The sequence below is a fragment of the Physcomitrium patens genome, chromosome 14 (assembly GCF_059467195.1).
Source record: "Physcomitrium patens ecotype Gransden chromosome 14, ASM5946719v1, whole genome shotgun sequence".
Lineage (NCBI taxonomy): Eukaryota > Viridiplantae > Streptophyta > Bryopsida > Funariales > Funariaceae > Physcomitrium > Physcomitrium patens.
Window position 1 is genome coordinate 8,006,362 of NC_143423.1, and position 19,917 is coordinate 8,026,278.

The 19,917-nt window shown below is 41.0% G+C and overlaps 2 protein-coding genes across 3 annotated transcripts; one reads left to right on the forward strand and one right to left on the reverse strand.

Moving 5' to 3' along the window:
* Positions 1-371: 371 nt before the first annotated feature.
* LOC112291924 (uncharacterized) lies at positions 372-5,024 on the forward strand. Its single transcript, XM_024539932.2, has 5 exons — positions 372-670; positions 1,475-1,604; positions 3,032-3,527; positions 3,893-3,995; positions 4,244-5,024. Exons 1-5 carry the CDS (start codon positions 538-540, stop codon positions 4,555-4,557), a joined length of 1,176 nt encoding a protein of 391 aa, XP_024395700.1. The 5' UTR covers positions 372-537; the 3' UTR covers positions 4,558-5,024.
* A 3,144-nt stretch (positions 5,025-8,168) lies between these two features.
* Positions 8,169-19,917, reverse strand: LOC112291923 (1-phosphatidylinositol-3-phosphate 5-kinase FAB1B). 2 transcript variants are annotated; one of them, XM_024539929.3, is made up of 19 exons: positions 19,604-19,917; positions 17,850-19,009; positions 17,476-17,649; positions 16,836-17,058; positions 16,095-16,247; positions 15,664-15,818; positions 15,228-15,381; positions 14,833-15,012; positions 14,278-14,685; positions 13,648-13,893; positions 13,012-13,305; positions 12,478-12,809; positions 12,133-12,259; positions 11,714-11,884; positions 10,857-11,532; positions 10,027-10,652; positions 9,284-9,847; positions 8,913-9,173; positions 8,169-8,633 (listed from the first exon to the last, which is right to left on the reverse strand). In XM_024539929.3, exons 2-19 carry the CDS (start codon positions 18,467-18,469, stop codon positions 8,316-8,318), a joined length of 5,682 nt encoding a protein of 1,893 aa, XP_024395697.1. In that variant the 5' UTR covers positions 18,470-19,009; positions 19,604-19,917; the 3' UTR covers positions 8,169-8,315. The 2 variants fall into 2 exon arrangements, with proteins under 2 accessions (XP_024395697.1, XP_024395699.1); XM_024539931.3 differs by lacking the exons at positions 17,850-19,009; positions 19,604-19,917 and having other exon boundaries at positions 17,459-17,649.

The window sequence follows — 19,917 nt, forward strand, 5'->3', positions numbered from 1 at the left end:
AGAAGCGGAAGGAAGAGACAAGACGGGACGGGACGAGAGGAGAGCGCGGAGAGGGAGGGGGGGCTACGATAGATATTAAGGAGAATGGATGAATGTATTTATGGATGGATGGGTGTTCGTGGCGAGGGACGAGATGGTGGGGGCCACAACCGTGGAGGGGGCTCACGAGGGGCGGGGACCCGGGAGAGGCGGGCGGGCCCGTAACACATGAGAACCCCGTCGCACCCTCCCGCCACGTGCGCCGTTTTATCCGTACCCCGGGGACGCCCATTCCTCCCGTCCCGCCCTCTCCGTCTTCCCTCTTCTCCCCTTCCCCTCTCTGGCCCTGCCCCTGCCCTGCCCCTTTGCTTTTGCTTTTGTCTTCTCTCGCTGTGTGCCGCTCTTGGCCCCTGGTCTCCATGCTCACTGACTTGGTGTCGCGACGTTCGCTTTAGCATAATTCGGATTCGACGGAGGCGTAAGAATTGGATGTTGGATGCTTGGTTTCGCTATTGACGCGCTCTGCTCTCTGTGATTTTGTTGGAGCGTTTGAGCACCATGGGACGCGCTCCGTGCTGCGAGAAAGATAGCGTCAAGCGAGGGCCCTGGACGCCAGAGGAGGATGCTAAGCTGTTGGCCTGCATTGCGCAGCACGGGACTGGAAGCTGGCGCACGCTGCCAAAGAAAGCTGGTACCGGCAGCTAATACTGGATCTTGAGTTTCGCCGAGTTTTGAATGCGTGGTCCTGCATGCGCTCAGAGCTACAGTCATGGTCTCATTCAATTTGACTGCATTTTCAGAAGATAAAGTGTATGAAAGTATACTGCACGATCAATGGAAAAGGAATATTTTCTGCATGAACAACGGTAGAGAGCGGATGATTTTAGAGCGGCGGTTCTTGCTGCTGTAGTCGAGTGTGCTGATCAAATTAATCGCTCACATCTCCTCACTTCTAAGATAGCCTCACATCCCATGAGATTCATTCTGCTCATAAGATGACAATTTTTTTTGTTCGTCTTTTCATGGCTTCCAACAATTCCACTATACCTTATGGTTAAAATGATATTTACTATGTGCACGTCTGTGCTTGAAGATTATGTGCTTTTATCTTCAGAATTTAACTTTGTTACCCGTTCCACCATTTTCTAGCTATAAACTATGTAGTTTTCTAGCATTGCTGTTGATGTATTGATAGATTCACTCTCTCAAATCATTTTAGAAGCGTTGACTCAATAACCGAATTAATGAGTCGTTCGTGGGGTTCAACTCCTTGACTAGACAGTTTAACTAAACGAGTATAGAATTCTCGAACACTTTCATGTGCGTCACAGTGTTTTATGAACACAAGTCGTGCTGGTTGCAACCAAGATGAAGCGTCTTGTTTCGTTCAAGAGATGTCGAATATTTTTAATTAGCTCAAATCTAAACTAAAATCTTCATGATACGAAGTCTAGATAATTGAGCATGAATCCATGTGTGGAATCGGTCTTGACAGGTTTGCAGCGGTGCGGGAAAAGCTGTAGGCTGCGCTGGACTAACTATCTGCGACCAGACCTCAAGCATGGGCGCTTCACCGACCATGAAGAACAGCTTATTGTCAATCTGCATGCAGCCCTGGGGAGCCGGTAATTTGTACTACTCCTTCACTTTGATTTCTTCGGTGAGAAAGTCGCTAATGAAAAATGAGATTCTTCTTTATTTTATTAAATTGGCACACGACTTTGGTGAATGCAAATGTCTAATTTTCACTTTTACTTAGCTTAAACTCACAGTAAGGTTATCTCTCCAGCCTTATGGCACGATCCTTTTCTCTTACGTTTCAGCAACAACCCTACGATGGAGGAGCAGAACTTTTTTTGTTTTTTGTTTTTCTGCATTCAATTTCCGGGGATGATGACAAATCATGAGCTATTGAGAACTAACAAAGCATACCTTTGTTACCCATCACGCCAGAAACATGTGAAAGGAATCTCTACGGTGTCGAAGTCCTGAGATGCTTCGTTCTTTATTAGCGTCCTTCAGAAACGGGAAGTAAATTTTTGATAGATAACGGTTGTACTAGTAACGCTCATATTCAATTGCAGACGTACCATTGGGGCTCGAGAATATCTCTTATAACTCCATTCAATGCCAGAACTAAAAAGTGTCTGATCATTTTGATCTACGAAGTGCGTAGTTACACATCAGAACTCATTTGTCCTCCCGTAGGCTGACGAATTCTGTGCAGGGATGCACGAGTGGTCTGTACTTTGTACGTATCTTTTTAGGACGCATGCTAGAGGGGCCTTGCTTGTCCAACTAATTTAAAAACCGATTTAAGAACTTAAATACCCACAGCATATCATGATGTTCAAGAGATTGTGTTCCATTCCCGTGCAATGTTGAAGCTCATTTGTAAGATTTGCGGAAGTGATCGAAATGTCTCATTGAAAGAATTCTTCTAGCTCTCTCAACTATGTGTGATGTGGTATAAGAGGAGCCATGGTTTAACCCAAGAGGGCAAGTTTTCTCGTGCAACCAGCCTCGGCTAGCGGTCATATTGGCTCTAGGACACGACTTTCAATTCGTGTGAAGACACTATTGGATGCAAGTTATTTTCCACGCATATGCATATTTAGAGAAGTATACGAGGCTGAATATTTTTCCAGGCCTTGGTGGGAATTGAGTCTGGAGAGCAGATAACGTCCATTGAGTTGTGATACACATTCAGATCCAGACTGGAATAATTTCAGGTAGTGCATGGTCTCTAGTATTTACGGGTTGATGTAGAAATTAGGCTTTTCTTTTAATCATTTCCTGCTTTTTGCAAGAATCATGCATCCATGAACTTTATTTTTCTTCTTTTATGTATATCTCTGAATTTTATTCAAACCGCTGCCAGGACACCGTGTATCTAGACAATTTCAATAAGAAACCTCGACCTCATACTTGGCCACATCATACCTTACGAACTGCGTGTGTTTGATGTGATGCGAGGCACTAACAGAGGTGATACGTCATATTACTAGCATAACTCATGTGGAGAATCTGAATAGGACCTTGGCTTGTGTAGATGGTCCCTTATTGCTGCACAACTTCCAGGACGAACAGATAACGATGTGAAAAACTATTGGAATACACGTCTCAAGAAGAAACTGTGTGAAATGGGAATCGATCCTATCACACACAAACCGATTTCTCAGCTTTTAGCTGATCTTGCCAGCAGCATGGCACTTCCTAAAGGAGGTGAAATTGCCGAGGCTGCCCTTGGTTGCTTTAAGGACGACATGTTGAATGTCCTGATGAGAAAACGACCGGACTGGCAATTGGATGGCTCTAATGTAGCCTTGTCGAACACTACACATGGGTTTTCGGTAGGCCGCCAATCTTGGGACATGATTGGCAGTCCACGCTCTTGTGTCTCACAACCAAGGTCAGTCATTTCAAGTGCTTACAATCCATCTGTCTATGACCGTAGCAACCCAACGGTGACAAATCAAAATCTTCGAGTTGATGCTGCAGTGCAAAAAATAAAATACAGTCTCTCAAGAGCTGTACAAACAAAAGAGGTAATCAATCCATTGCAATATTAATAACTAAATATATCACACAAGCTTTTCTTCTCTGACATCTAAAGTAGTGGCAACCAGTGTATCCACTGTGCAGATGTTCCTTAGAAACTTCTTTTCTGCATGCTGATCAAATTTTGTTACGCTGTGCTATGTTGAAGTAGTACGATAAGTTACTGGTCTCAATCCTGAATATTCTCGAATCAAGAGTTCATCTTATATTACTTATCAAATACACAAGGATTGAATTGATAGATATGAAATATGTGAGAGAAGCTTCTGTGGTGTTACGTATTCCATCAATTAAAATAAGGGATGATAGCATAAATATTGGTCCTAAGGTTTTCATTATGGACATCCTGTAGATGCAACGTGTCGGAGATGCAGTTATGCCAAGAGAAGACTCCATGTCCAGAAACATGGCAGTGATAAATGGCCGATTCTACAGAGGAGAGTGCGGGATTCCAGGTACTCTACCGATAAACCGCGATCAAACTTGCTTATTGTCAGCTCTTGAAGTAGTTCCGTCGTGATTAATGAGTTTTTGTATCTACGAGGAGCTGAGAGGAGACAGGGATTTGGCGAGAGGTATGGAGTGGCGTGGATTGGAAAAAAACAACTAAAAAGTGGGTAATTCAATGAATTGCAGCATGTTGAGAGTTCGCAAACTCTAGTTTAGACCGCTGTTCTCACATGTTGAAGTTGTGAATCTGCAGGTGCAACATCAGGTGGTGCAAATTGCAGCATTCAGAATGTGCATTTTCCATGTATGGCTCAAACACCATACATTCCTACAGATCTTATGTGTGATCAACAAGAAACAAGCTCGAGAAGCAACTGTACAGAGAATCAGTGCGCTAACACCCATGTTCCAACAAGCTGCGAAATGGAACCATGGAGCCCTAGCCCAAGTGGTAGCAGTTGCAGCAACTCAAGTCTTGTCAAAGGCGATGTTGCTGGACTTGAGAAGGTTCTTAATTCTGATGTCTTTCTATGGGATTTTTCAGAGTTAGGCTCGATAATGAGTTAAAGTATATGTAATGAGTTAGTTATATAGGTGATAGAACTTTTATTTACATGCAACAATAGAAGTATAGATTAGGAAACTTGTCCCTTGGCTTCTTATTGGCCATGGCCATCCCTCACATAATTGTACAGAAGAAGCTCTCAGACTATGCTTGCTCCATCAAGCATCATTTTCAGTAGGTATCAAATTTTTGAAGAACTGAGGTAGTCATGATCCGTCACCGTTAGTGTCTGCTCTTGAAATAACTAGTACATCCAAAACTGTAAAGTTGCGATAGTCGTTTTTTGAAATTCCATTAGAGAAATCTTTATAAAACAGCTTGACCTCAAGCAACGGTGGATTTTCATGTTCTCCTCAACTAGTTTTTAGACATGCCCTTAGAAAGAATTCTGAGTACGTGAACCTGTTCTTTTTTCAAAACAAAAATAAAAAAAAGAAAGAAAAGACTCCTAGTCTTATATGTTCGTTTTTATGCTCCCAATGTTTTTATCGTGTCTGAACAAATCTTTCCTTTCGTAGAGGTTGGAAACCTGGAAAAAGTATTAGTGCTTCATTTTCGTGTCTATATCAGACAGCTGGGGAAGATTGTGACTGTACTCACGTTATCATGGCAATATTTACGGTATTGTAACCCTCGATTTGTAGCACGGTCCATCTGAACACTGCATCTAGGGTCAGAGTTATCATTTCAGGTTCTGCTCCATATGGCCGGTTATGTACAGCAGGTCATGCCATCGATTGGCAACTGAGTTCAAGCCAAAAGCTAAAACCAAAAGATGCCAATCAATGACATGAGCTGCAGCCACAGCTGCTTTGTATCCTTACCGAGTCCAGCAACATTGAGTCTTTTCCCCTTTTCTGCCAGTGTATTCGGCAACCCAACACAGACAAATGTTGGCAGGAAAAATACGGAACCAGTTATCATCGTAAACTAATCAAAGGACTCTCTAGTTCATAATCATGGTGTGCTGGATCAGTCGGTAGCGCAATGTTTACCAGAATCTCGTGAGAGACAGGCAGGGATCACCGCCACGAATTCACTGAAAAAACTTTCCGAGCAATTATCTAAGCACAGGTAGAGCTACACTGGCACCGCAATATGTATCATCCAACTCAGACCCATGTCCTGCGATCACACAGATGGCAAGCCTTTTTTGAGGCTAAAAACATCAAATCATGAAGTTGGGCTAAATGCTAATTTTTTATTGCGTTCTACTTCGTCAAGGGGTCAAAGCCCTACCGATTCAGTGAGAGCTTCGTGGCAAACAAGGTAACATTGCTTGTTCTTGCCAGCAGCGCTGCAACACTCAGTGCGATCCTCGGAATCATAGCGGACTTTTTATGTGATCTCACCATAGATTCAAGTACCGTTCGTCTTGAAGCTCAGATTCATTCATCATGTTGCTCAGCTGGTGTCAATGATCAAGCTTACGTGTTGTTGAATAAATGCTGGATTTCTTCGATCAAGTCTAGGGTTGTTTCAGAACCCATAAGATACGAACACCATTGAGTAGGTGGAGACGACATCTACGTGCTTCCTGATGAGCTTGAAACACTGTTAACAATAACCCAAATGTGTATTGAATTCCAGTAAGAAGCTTATTGAGCAGAATAAACTATCTGTAGCTGCCTATTCATGAATCATAGATCTTGGCCAAACTTTTTGTTCATTGAAGTTTACAAGTGCCTGAGAACCCTTTGCTTCCATTTGTCTTCTGTAACGAATGGGAACCAGAAGAATGTTACACCTTTGCCATCTAAGAGACATGAATGTTCGACCACAATACAAAGATTAGTCATGAAAATGTGAAATTCATTGTAATCAACCAAATATCATATTTTGTATATGGAATGGAGATCCTACTGTAGAATGGTGAAAAACTAGATCTTGTAAGAAGTAAGCTAGGGTTAAACTTCAAAGACATGATTTTTAAGTCATAAACAAATGGACACAAAAATATGTGTTTGTATTGTAAACATGTAAAAAACTTTTTTAAGAAGAATTAGTGTGTCTAGGATATAAATTCACACATAAATTGGTAAGAAACATATTAATGTACAACAAGAAAATTTTTATTTTTATTTTTATTTTTAAGTAAATAAAGTTAAAATGGTTATTGTTAGGAACAACGAAATTAAAGAGCTTTAAACCAAGAGTGAAGTACAAAAACATTAAGAATGACTAGAATAAGAATGGTCTCAAATATTTGTCTACATAATAGCAATAAAGAATGCTATTTTGAAGTTTTTTGAAGATGGTGAAGATTGCAAGTTGTCATGTGCTTCCACACAAGCACCTTAGATACAAGAATTTTTGAAGAGAGATTCTAAAACAACATTGCACATCTAGGGATATTTAAAATTCAATTTATTTTATTTTATTTTATTTATTTTATTTATGTACATTGTATTATAAATGCATATACTACTTAAATGAAAAGAGTAAATAGAAGTAAACAAAATATACTAGATCATAATATTTTTAAAAAAATATTATATACTAATTATATATACAAATTAATGTTTCTTTTATTATAAATATCATAAAACTTAAAACCTTTATAATTAGAGAATCTTGTTTATTTGTATTAGAATATTTAAACTTCTTGCTTATTTATATTTAAAATAACTTTCTGTTAAAACCTAACACACTTTTACCAAAAAGGAAAGAAAAGGACAAAGAAAATATAATCTGTATCTAGAATTCAACATACGAAAATTCTTAATTCAAACAGTTTAGAAAATATTTGTACTTCTAAAAATCTTTAAATTTTGCTTAAAATTAATGAAAGCAATATGAAAATTTAAAACGTACTTTATTTCATTATTAAAAATGTAGAACTCAAAATGAAAATCTTCGTTTTGTTTTCACACTTAATTTTAAGTCGTGTTTTTTATTTTTTTAAATGGAAAATAGGAATAAATTTGAGCTTTAGAATATACTACTTAATATCCAGTAAATTCCAAAAAGCCAATTTGAAATTTCATGTTTTATAAATATATTGTGTTAAAAATTAAATGTCATTTAATCACATAGTACATGAACATGCAATTTGGATATTGAGTAAAACAAAAAAACAAACAAACAAACATATGTGATGTGACAAATAACATTTGAAATAGTATTATTTTAACATTTATAATACACATTTTGACTATTTTTTTTCAAATTCCCATCTGTGTTAAAGATTTACAGGTCATACAAAATACATCATTATATATTAATAAATATTATATCTTTTCTTTTTTACTTGTAAAATTTTCTTTCATTGTATTTGAAATTATAAAATCATATCAATCAAAGACACGTATTGGTGGTCAGAATCTTTGAAAATATAAAATTCTACTCCTTGTGTTGAGGAATTGCATTCAGATCCTTTATGGGCATTTTATCACCTACTGTACGAAATAAATACAGGGATGAGTGGCCTGTCTTAAACAAAAACCAAATTTTTCAAGAAAACCACTGCGTAGAGTAGAAATCCCATCACTCAATAATCCTTCAAAAATATATCATGGTTCATGCGTTCTACCAACATATGAGTTCGAAAGTTTATGTTAAAAAAAAGAAAAAGAAAAAAAACAGGAGAACGACGACCCGTAAGTTTCAAATGTGAGCCGGAAGTAAAGAATCATGTTGCAAGGTGAGAGCCAGTGCTATCTTAGATGACTCTTTAGAAAAGGTAAATTACAGATGCTAAAGAAGGCAAGGTGAAACAGCCACCGTCCTCGTCACTATTTCCCAAGCAACGTCTGCTCTATTACTTTGTCCCATCATTTGACAAAGCCAACTCGCTAGTCCGGGCATGTCCCATCAGTGAAGGACTAGGGCTCCACTGATCAGGCACCATGACGAAGTAAGTCGACATTGCCTTACGGAATCTCTTCTTGTACTGTAATGGTGAGATTACAGTTGGTGCTGCATTTTTAGGACCACCAAGTATACCAGATGCTTTCACCCAGGTCTCCAGATGTTTATCCCACGTATATTGGCGAATAAAATCAATTATACCTAGTACTAACTCTTGTCGCTCTTCATCCACACCAACAAGCAGAGAATAATCCATTACGTGTACTCCCTGTGGCACCATCCAATTAACAATACGATGTTAGAAGATGGTCACGTCAAAAGAGGGGGTCAACCCAATTCACCCAAGACACTACCGCTTCAAACCACAGGTGCACAGAAGGTGATCACCTAGGCATCGTAGAATTATAACTCCAAGAACGAAAACAAAGGTCACAACTGAGATGTATTAAATGGTTTAGAAAGTGCAGACATGACGTGAGATTCAGACCGATTAAAAACATGTTATCAATTCGATATACAATGTACAATGTCGTCTGCCATTACTCACCGCAAGGAAAGCTGTGTCATTCCAAACAGCCCTTTCAAGCAAACGCTTAGCTTTGTTGCTGACAAAAATTGGAGAAGTTGGCATCATCTCCAACAAGTTTTCATCCAGCAGCACCTTGTTGTTTCCTGTGAGGTCGGAATTATATCTTGATCGCACAGATCCTTTCAGATCATAGAGGCGGCTCACATTGCGTGCATAGAGAAGATTCTCCATTACAAGTAAGTCGAGCTCTTTATTTCCTTTGGGTTGCCTCACTGACACCTGCCAACGACGTTCCGATAAAGTAAGAACCAGCACAGACAAAAAGAAATCTAAAAAGCTCGGAATACTGGCAAATAATCAGAAATGTTAAAATTGAAGATGTGGCCCACCCTGTACAGTCCGACAATCTTCGCAAGACATGTAGGACTCCCAGAGTTGAGAGACTCGGTGAGATAATTGAAGTATTGTGGAGCGAAGCCCAAGAAAGATATTTTCTCAGTGCTCGTCACTTGTTTCACAACAAATCGATCATCCATGGTCTTAGCAAAAAACACATTGCTTTTCCCTCCGTGAGCTCCCCACTTCTTGCATCTGCTCATTGAGCGTATATAATCCATATCTCCTCCACAGCACTTTTTCCTAAGCTCATCAAATTGTTTTGCATAATAGCAAGTGACACGGAACTCAACTTTCCCGCTTTCTTTAGAGTCTGTGAACGCCACCTTGACATCTCTCTTCTTGCTTGGTGCCAGTACTTCCACAGAAGCGCTTCTCAGAAGCTTCTCTTTGAGAATCATATCATTTTCTACGTCGATGCTCGCGGTGGACTCCTCCATTTGATGGATTGAGTCTATCATACCTGCGAAGTCTCCAGTCTCGTTCTCCTCATTTTCTCGAAACTTTTCTTTGGGTTTTTCTTTGTCATTCTCTGCAACCGCTTCTCCAAGCTCTGCCTGCAATAAGGAAAAGTGATTCCAACTTATTCAATGTAGGAAATTTGATAAACATTTATGAAAGGACTACATTTGAAATTACAGGACATAGCTGCAAGGATAAACAATGTGGTACGATAAGCACTGAAGCAATCAGCAGCTAGTACGGAATGGTAGTACATTGCACTACATTCACTTACATGGTATTTTGGGGTGAGAAGCGCATATGCAATGATGCTTGTTGGTTCATCATCATGGACACTAATTGCAGTGTTATTGACACCGTGTGGAAGAGAGAGCCGTGCTGCACCAGATACATAGAGATGTCCCGTAAGAGAAACAATCATAGGTGTTGATGGGATTGCCCTTGGTGGAGATCCTGCAATACTACTCTGAGTTGATCCGGGATGGCTATACACGTTTTTGCTGTACAGATTAGACAATGATCCAGCACCAACACCTGCAAATTCCTCAGGTAACTCTTTGTTCTTGAAGCTAGACCTTAATGGGGATGTTGGAACGTTTGGTTGCAAGGTCGCGTCACTTTTCTCGACCAATTCTTTGTCTTGCAAAAGAATATCTCCGCTGCCTATCAAAGACATCTCTTTCGAGAATTCATTGCCAACACTCTCCATCTTTCCAGGAGCAGATATGACTTTGTGAAGACCTACGCTTCCCTGCATATTAGAGACATCCACGCTGCTGGAACTTTCTGGCCAGACCCCTTCGAGGTTTTCAGAATCTGTAGTGGCAGGGCTAAAGCCCTCAGGTAATGAACAAACCAAACTTGAATCTACTTCATCTGGACAGTTGAGGCTTGCCAAAACTGCACACACACAACATTGTTTAAAATTGATACGTCACACTTCAAGGCTCCGCCAACGATTAAAAAACAATAATTCATGCGCCAACATGAAAAGATACATAACCACGTTGAATGAACATTCTGGTCCTCATACAAGCAAGATAAACTAATGCGATGATTTTAAGTGAAATCACGGAGCGAGGTGAATTAATAATAGTAGTATACCTCTTGGAGTGCTGCCTATCCTGAAACCCTCTTGGAGTGGTTCCCCGCTTTCTGCACTTGCCAAGTCTTCGAGGACACCAGGAAAAGAAAATGGAGTTGAAAATTGTTTGGAGAGACCTATTGAGCTCACATAATCTGTTCCCGAACTTTCATCAAGCTCATCAAGCAATAACGGGTGAACACCAGAGACGGAGGTTATTGTAGATTGAGCATCAAGAGCGTCAGCGGCCACCGAAGGGGTAAAAAGCCTGAACATTTCTTCACCAGTACTAGCAGACTCAACGCTGGCCTCCGAAGTATCTTCCACATTCTGCTGCTTGTGAGCTATCTGTTCTACTTTTCCTCCGGTGGAATTGTCAGATTGCTCTTGCTCTTTTCGATATCCCATATCTGAGTTTGAACTCGATATTGGCTCTTCCTTCGCTGTAGAGTTAACCTCTAGATCCCTGAACCTTCCGAATGAAGTATTGCCAATTTTAGAAAGCAACAATGTTGAATCAAGAAAACCTGGATCAGAGTTCCTCATCTGCGGTCGCACATTCAGAGAGCTGGAGAGTTTAGAAAGACATTCTTCCCAGGCAGCAGAAGTTTCTGCTAGGTGATGTCTGATCTTATTAAGAGCTAGAATGTCTGCCACCAGCGGGGCAGACAACGGTGCAGCCATGTGTAATAGTGTCTGCAAAACGGTATTCCAACGAAAACATAACAAAGAAATTGTCGTTAGTATAACTACCCACAACAGAACACTAGATTCCTAAGCGAAAAAACTGAAATAACGTGTACCCGGCGAATCACCAGTAAGTGGATGGGCGCTTTCTCCAAGCTGTATCGCGTTCATAATAGATTGGATGACTTACCTCAACCTCCGCTTTCTCTTTCTGCAACAAGCTTTCCAACTCCACAAGCTGCCGCCTAGCTTCAGAGAGCTTGGCACTGGAGTACAAGAACTTCGAGCTTGCTATCTTTTCCCCAAGAACACCTATGGCATTAAAAATCTCTGCAAATACTAGATCTGATTTATTTGCGACCTGTTTCAGAGCCCACATTAGTGAAGTGAGAAACTATCACTCCTATCACGCACACTAGCACTTCTAGATGTCATGGTGCAACACCACCATACCAATAACAGCGTCGCACACAACTCGAGATGAGAGAAGAAGCAAAACAAGTGACTCCAAGCACTAGGTAACACTCTTTATGTGACAAGTAACTGAATTACGGAGACGAATTGGATGCATGACGCTTCATGCATTTTGAAATTTCAAAATTCGAATACCTCATTTGCTTCATTAAGTAGCCAGCCCTGCTGCTTAGGATTGTGAAATTCTAGCTGCGGAGGAGGAACAGCCACAGAGTGGAGGTTGATAGTCGCATATTTAAAGCAAGCCACAAAGCTGCCACACCTGAATCCACCAAAAAAGAGCCAGTAATGTTGCAAATGCAAAATTGGGCTACTATCTTGCGACTTCAATTAATGATTACACATTAGGATACAGTTCCCATTTGAGCAATGCTACACTACTCAAAATTCAGAATGCAGAAAATACTGAACCAGTACTGAAGCCTAAAATAATGCAGAAATTTCGGATAATGCTCAGAAAAAGGAGCTAGTGTACTGTACCCATAAAATCTGAGACAATCTCTATGCAAAGAGTGGCCACAAGCTGCAGCACGGCTGGCCGCAGCATGGTTTGAGAAACTAAGTTCCAAAAACTTGCCAAAAGAAAGGCCCCAAGCTGCATCTGACATTACAAGCCTTCTAGTTGCTGGAGGAACACCATCTGTTCGTGGACAACGAAGACATCGATGCCACATCCATATCCTCCCATCTTTCTCCCCTGGCAGCTCAGTATCCCTTAGTCGTTGCACAGAAATAGTCAAACTCCCTTGGCGATGTGTATAGCAATGAACATGCGAATCCAGCGGCTCCTCGCAAGAACCACAACTGCTGCTCTGTAGAGACGCACACAATTCTTAGTGGTTTAAGAATTACAAATACTTGATATAGAACATCGTTGAAATTCTACTACAATATAAAAAGATAATAAATTACCATGGTTTATTGGTCACTTGACCCCAGTTCCATAAGCTGGAAGAATTCCGAAATAGAGCACTAAAACGATAAGTAGAAGTCGAGAAAAATTCGAAAACTCACCACATTGAAAAGAGAATCCTTTAAGAACTTTCCAAGAGGTTTATCAGAGCTTCCGTAGTACTTGATACGCTTTAAGTGGGGACGCTCACAAACGCTTCCTTTGCGCAAGCATCGACTTGATAGAGAGACCAAGATACTCTGATGATCTGCCAATGGTGGAGGGAAGTCATCCTTCGTCACAGTCCCCTGAGCGGTAGAACTTTCATTAACATCCTTCGTATTCTCCAGCTCAGACGGTAGGTCTTGTTGGCGCAGGTCTCCAGCGGAAGAGAGCTGCATGACTGCTCTTTTGTCCTGTTCACGTCAAAGACGAGTCAGAGAACATATTCTAGGACCTACAGAAACAAGTATCTTCTACTGGAATGCAGTTTGCAACTAAAACTTTAATTGTAAGACAAAGATCTCTCATGCTTTCAATTAGATCCATAAAAAAAATGCAGCTACGACCAGCTATATCCTAAAAACAATAATAAGAACAAAATATTACTTATTCATTTGAGCAGCACTACAACGTAAAATAAGATATAAATAATATAACTCTGCACCTAAAATGAAATGATGCTTGGGTACACGTCATGAGGTTGAACAACAAGCTCAACTAAGACAAATAATAACACAAGAAATGCGGGAACCTACCCATGATGTATCAGACGTGTTCTGTTTCACATTCTTGGATCCCGGATGAGGCTCCATATTAATATAAAATGATGGTCTGGTACCTGAAACTGCCTGAGAAACAGGAAAATTGTACATTTCGGGTTTATTCTCTACACCACCCAAAGCAGGATTGGAGAGGGCATCTGGAACATCTCCTATCGAAGCTTTAGTTGGTAATGACGATTGGGACTTCTTGCCTTGCTGATGAGATTGAGTGTTAGGTGCCTAATAAACAAGAAGCAAACGAACAAAAAGGACAAGGTAAATTAATACATCCTCCGTTATGAGTTCCCAGTGCTGGTATTGGAAATAATGTATTCACCTTTAAAATACTTCTGCAAACGAAAGTACACCTATTCCAAACACAAACAACGCCACATGAATAGAGCATCATCAACTGCAAAGCACTGCTTGTCATCCACTTATCCAGCATCGGTAACCTAGAGCGTGCAGCTGCAAGTCTCATTGGAACAACATCGTAAAAACAACAAAGTTAAATGCTGAAGTCTTCATTGTAAAAGACAAGCATGACCCTTAGTTAACAAATAGTAATCGTGAAGGTAAGCGATCCAGGCATCGAGACAATCATGCACAAGGAACAATGCTTACAAGAGGATGTCCAGACAATGGGCGGCCGGTGATGCTCGACATGGAGGAAACTGGTCTATCCGATCCCCGTTGTGTGCCTTGAACCGAGCTCACTGGAGATGAAAGTGAAAGTTCAGGTAATGTAGCACCCTCGTCCGCCAAGAACGACGTCTCTAATGCCAGATGATAAGCAGCAAATACAGCAAACTGCACTACCTTCTTCACACTCTTCAGTTCTTCTGTAGTTGCGCCTCGTAGAAGAACTGTGCAACCCAAAGGTCTTGGGCATCCTTCAAAAAACATAAGATACTTTGGACCTGGTCTACCTCCCTGACCTTTATAGTCATGCTCCTCTACAAATTTTTCAATGTGAAACAGTTCACATTGACCATGAGTAGGCGCCATAAGATATTCTGGAGAAGCAACTATCTGCAATATTTGAATAACCAGTAAATGCCTCAGACCCAGGCTCCATGTTATAAGTAAATGTAATCGGATTCTTTCGTTGTATTCTAATACATTACAAACTCAGGGAGTGCTAGATTACGGGAAAAAACAAGTAGGTTCAAGACTGACCTGAGCTCCAGTACACCGAGAAATGCGGTCCAAAAGTGGCCTCTTGACATTCAAAACAACTGAAATTTCTTTCTCCAACAACTTGTCCTGCGCATATCTTGACACCGTTTTCTCCACCAAGAGAACATGAGGGTGGTGGGCTTCAATACGGGCAACAGTCATGCTGAGATGATCCCTCTCCTGCAAAAATGTGATGTTAAATACGGCTAACGGTTGCACTTGTAAACCGTTAGCTGAAGGTCTTTAAATAAAACCACGTGATTTTGTCGTTAGAAAAAGCGTATAGTGCTAGCTACAGCTGGACAAAATGAGTAACCTCATAACTCAACCAGAACACATGAAAAGTTCCATAATATGTCCTCAAACTCACTCCAGATCTCTTCAGATGTACAAACCTGTTGTAGCAAAGTATCAAGAGATGAAAGTTGATTAGAAACACGGTGATACTCCAAAGCCCCACCCAGTAAAAGAAGACGAGGGTTCTTGAAACGAGATTGCATGCGTCGATTTTGCACATTTTTATGACATACAATACCCTTTACGACCGTGCTGCTCAACAACATACAATGACGGCGATGTTAGTTTGAGCTCCATCACTCTTAGATAAAGACTTCATCAATTTTAGTGAGTTTTCTGTTCTTAGATTTTTAAAAGACATAAAACTACAGTTTAGTTCTGAAAGAAGCTGAAATATTAACTGCCACATGTACGTAGTCGGTAATGGTAAATACTGATCCTTGAAATTCAGGAATACTCAAATATAAAGTGACCGTGTGCTAGTCCCAAGTGAGGGTTGTTTATATCAAAAACATGTAAAAACGATCTTTTTACCTATCTTCGCGCCGTCCAGAGGCTATACATTTGACCTTCACATAGCCACCTGGATCCATTCCACCTCCTTTACTTGTATCCGGTTTAACAAGACTGGCAGCTTGTAACGACAACGTACTTACAATTTCCAACCAGCTGCTTGGGCCTCCTCTAAACTGCTAGAGCAGTGAAGTGTTAACATTTGTAGCTTCAACAATGAAAACTAAATCATAAAATTTATGAATTTATGCAAGTCATAAAACTCTATGCTACTTCTGTTACAACAAGCTATGTATCCGGTGCAGAATTACTTCAATCATATCCAATTCGAACCACCTGTTTAGGATAAAATCTTCGCTTGTTCAGAAAGTGATATTGCAGAACTACCTTAATATATAATATGAATAATAGTGTAAGAAAAAGACGAAGTGCTGCATATATAGAGCACATACCCGCACATCTTCTGCAATAAGAAGCTGGGCAACAAGGGCTCTGAAATGACCATCAACTATGGCCCGCATTGCTGCCTTGCTCCTATTCTCACTGCTGCTGACACTCCCAGGCATTCGCGGCACCCACTCAACATCATCGTCATCCTCATCGACCTGAACTTGCAAACAAGAAAGAGGAAAATGAATGAAGAGTTCTTTTAGAAAGAAAAATCACGAAAACCGCTCCTCATCCTTGCCTTCACTTTTGTCAAGAAAAGGCAGCGGGCTTTCGGCATTTCCAGAGATGAATTCACGTGAATATGACACACTAAACCAACTTATCATTTATAATAGACTTCCAGTGAAATTCAGAATACAGAATTGAGCAGCCTAAGGATCTTTGCTAAAAGATGCGAGTTGCAATATATTTAAAAAAGTTCAAGGCAGAGAAGATGTCGATATCCATAACCTTAGAAATGCGTGTAAAAATGTGTGCGAACTGAAAGATCAGAAACAATATCCGCTTCAAGAAGCAAGAGAACTGTGAACTAATTTCTAGTTACGCACTTTGAAGTTTGAACTTCGAAACAGTAGCGTAAATTACCATCTTCCCGCTACATCCATCATCAAAATGTTCCATACCCCAAGAAATCGTTAATGCGATCACAGGCATGTCTGAAGTCAGTAAAGCTACAACATGCTTCACATCCCTCTCTAACCAACTTCCGAGACACAAAACGTGTAATTCTTTGCATAGCTTACCAAGCTCATTTCAGTTTCATCAACATCTTCGGGAGGCGGCGGAACCCAGATAACCCCGTTACTCTCGTAATCAAAACTTGGATGGTCAATCTCATTTGGAACAGGTGACACAAGAGGCTCTTCCTCGTACATAGGGGGTTCATTGAGAATCCCATCAAGGCTCTCAATATCATCACACGATTGAGCACTTCTCCACATTACAGAAGTCTCCCCATCGACATCCCTGTCCACGACGTCGGGTAAGGTAGCTTAATATAGAATATGTTAAATAATGATAGTAATACCAAATAAATAAATAAATAAATAAAACTGAAAGTCAAGTGCTATCTGAAACTACACGCGCTTCTCAACCACCTTATTATCAAGCCTTTATTCCATGTAGGTTCAGCTTATCGTACTAAAGCTGTGAGATTATCACAACTCAAACTGCTGTGATTATTAACATTATTAAAATGATGATGATAAGAAACGAGAACATATCAAAATGAGCATCTAACAAGAGGACAGGAACGTCATATTTCCAAGCCATGCCTCCTAAGACAATCGAATGCCTGGAAGCTAGCTTTAAATCATTATACTACCAGAATCCACACTCTACACAAACCCGTAAACGATGGTCGCACCATATCGAGCTTCACACCTGCTACCGCGGACTTTATCGACCATCACAGGAATTCCTCCCACATTATGAGAACCATCGTTAGAGGTTTGCAATTTCCCACGCCCATCCGCGTAGTCCAGGTCCAGAACGCTATCATCCTCATCATAAAGATCTCTTTCAGTCTTCTGACCTTGATCCTCCTCGTCATCACTCCTGCATAAACCCAGATTTATGTGGCAGCAAGAAAACACTTGGCAAGAAAAAATGGTAATTACCACCAAAATCTCAAGATTCGATGCCTCTCTGAAGAACGTTCTCACCAACAAAAGACCTTCATCTCCAAGACCCTCCTCAACGTTCAAAGCACTTTCAGCAGTGCTATTGTCATTAAAAACGATAATAAAATCGCTGACCTGCAAAACTCATAGAGACTTGAAGCTTGATCCCTTGATTGCCCATGAAGACACACAGTACTAACAGGTTGAGTGTTCATGCATAATGCACAAGCAGGGTTCCCATCCACAGGAGCCTCTAATTCCGCAATATTGCCATCGGGTGAAGGGAGAGGTCTGGGAGAGTAGGTATCATGATTCCCAGAAGGTGTCTTGCTAGTTGAGCCTGATGCCGTGTTGAAATTGTACCCTGGCTCCGACGGACTCAAAGTTTGACTTGTTGGCGAGTCCACAGCAAGAATGACGCGATCGGTATATTCTTGCTCACTCCGGAGCTTGAAACAAAAGTTGCATACACGGACTCGCTCGTTTTCGTCGTGGCCACTGCGAGGGCTGAAAGAGGCCGGGATGGTATTGAGGGTACATCTTCCACAAAAGACGCGGCCGCAAATTCGACAGTGATGTCGCCGATTAAAGATTGTGAACTGAGAATCGCATTCATAGCACATGCGACAGCTTCGATCGGGCATCCAAAAATCTCGAGACATGACTGTAGCCTCATCCTCCCTGCTGCCAAGGCGAGGGATCCACGAGGTCACCCGTTCTACAATATCTGCCAATGCATGGGCTGCTTCTTCCATCAGCCATGCCAGAAGGCCCGCATTCCTTGATAACGCTTGTGCGAAGGCATAATCCACAACCCTAATGCCTTGAGAAATCGAGAACTGCAAAAACTTCTCTATAATTCTTCATAGTGATCCAATACCGGGATAGGTGACTTATTCTGGTCCACCAATTTTCCTTCTATCTATATATAAATAAGACCACGTCATCTTCATACACAGATGTGTGTAGCCTCCCCTAAAGCCTAAAAAAGAAAAAAAGCGATTCGAAATACAACCACAGTTACTCTCCAAGATCTACGCAGCAAGTGCCAGCTCCGATACGATGAATACGAAGTTATTAAGCTTGGACCAACGCTACATTTTCCAACTCCTTTCTGCGTGCCCGCAACAGCGAAATGCCCCGCAACAAACTCAACCCTAATCACAAGCCACTTTCCCAACGTTTTGAACGCTTCAACCAAAACTTTCACACTCCTTGTAAGCGGAACATGAACATAGTAGATGAGAACCCAAGAACTCTTGCACAGTCTTCGGCAAATGCTGACGCTAAATCCCCTGCAATTTTAAATTGTTCCATTGCACATAAGACGACAAAATATTAAAAAAAATTAAAAAAAAACATAAAAACCGTTCTGGAAATTACGCAGGACGTAGATTCAATCAAGTGAGGACAGAAAAAAATTCATTGAAGCAACGAAGCTTGCACCGTTCCCTGTAACATCTCTATCTTTTATTACAAGGTGCAAAAATTCGACGTGAACTTGAAGCTGTCCTTTCAACTAAAAATCTGGAGAGGCTTTTCTTCCACAGCGGCTATCCACATGGGATAGCCCACACAAAGTTCAAAAACCATGCGCCACTCTATCTCCAAGCTCAACCTCGTAAAACCTCTTAAAACAGGACGACTATGCTTCCAACAAAAACAAAATGAACAAAAATGAAAAAGTGATAAATGAAAAAAGAAAAACAAAGAAGTAGAACAAATAAAAAATCAACATGCGAGGAAGTGCAACGACATACACAACTCACGAGGCACACCGAAAATCTGAATCACCTACGCACAACAAACTTGCACCTAAAGTTACAACACAGACCTCCCACGACAAAAATATATATATATATATATATATGTATATCGCGAATCATTACCTCCAAACCACCTAAGCACAACTATTCCGCCAAAGCCTCCACGAAACCTCAGCTCGAGATCGAGTCGACGATCAGTCTCAATGAGCAACAGTCTCTCCCTCTCTCTCTCTCTCCTCACTCCCAAGGCCTCAGAGAGTCAACCCGAATCAGACAGAAAAAGAGCAAGCCACACTGCAGAAACGCCAGATGCAAAATATATTGAATCACGGCACACGAAACGAAGATCTGCAGATGCAGAATTCAGCAACGACGAAGGACTCGCGTAGCACCCGCAGCGAGAACGGGGAGGAGGAGGCGCGGGCACCGGAACCCGA

What these genes read in the sequence shown, in the direction of transcription:
- LOC112291923 (XM_024539929.3), bottom strand. Translation starts at nt 18,469, where the DNA reads ATGGAAGAAGCAGCCCATGCATTGGCAGATATTGTAGAACGGGTGACC. An exon ending in TTGATACTTTGCTACAACAG is followed by an intron (nt 15,013 to 15,227) that starts GTTTGTACATCT and finishes ACATTTTTGCAG; the next exon opens with GAGAGGGATCATCTCAGCAT. An exon ending in GATTGTCTCAGATTTTATGG is followed by an intron (nt 12,260 to 12,477) that starts GTACAGTACACT and finishes TGGTGGATTCAG; the next exon opens with GTGTGGCAGCTTTGTGGCTT.
- LOC112291924 (XM_024539932.2), top strand. Translation starts at nt 538, where the DNA reads ATGGGACGCGCTCCGTGCTGCGAGAAAGATAGCGTCAAGCGAGGGCCC. An exon ending in CACGCTGCCAAAGAAAGCTG is followed by an intron (nt 671 to 1,474) that starts GTACCGGCAGCT and finishes CGGTCTTGACAG; the next exon opens with GTTTGCAGCGGTGCGGGAAA. An exon ending in CATGCAGCCCTGGGGAGCCG is followed by an intron (nt 1,605 to 3,031) that starts GTAATTTGTACT and finishes TGGCTTGTGTAG; the next exon opens with ATGGTCCCTTATTGCTGCAC.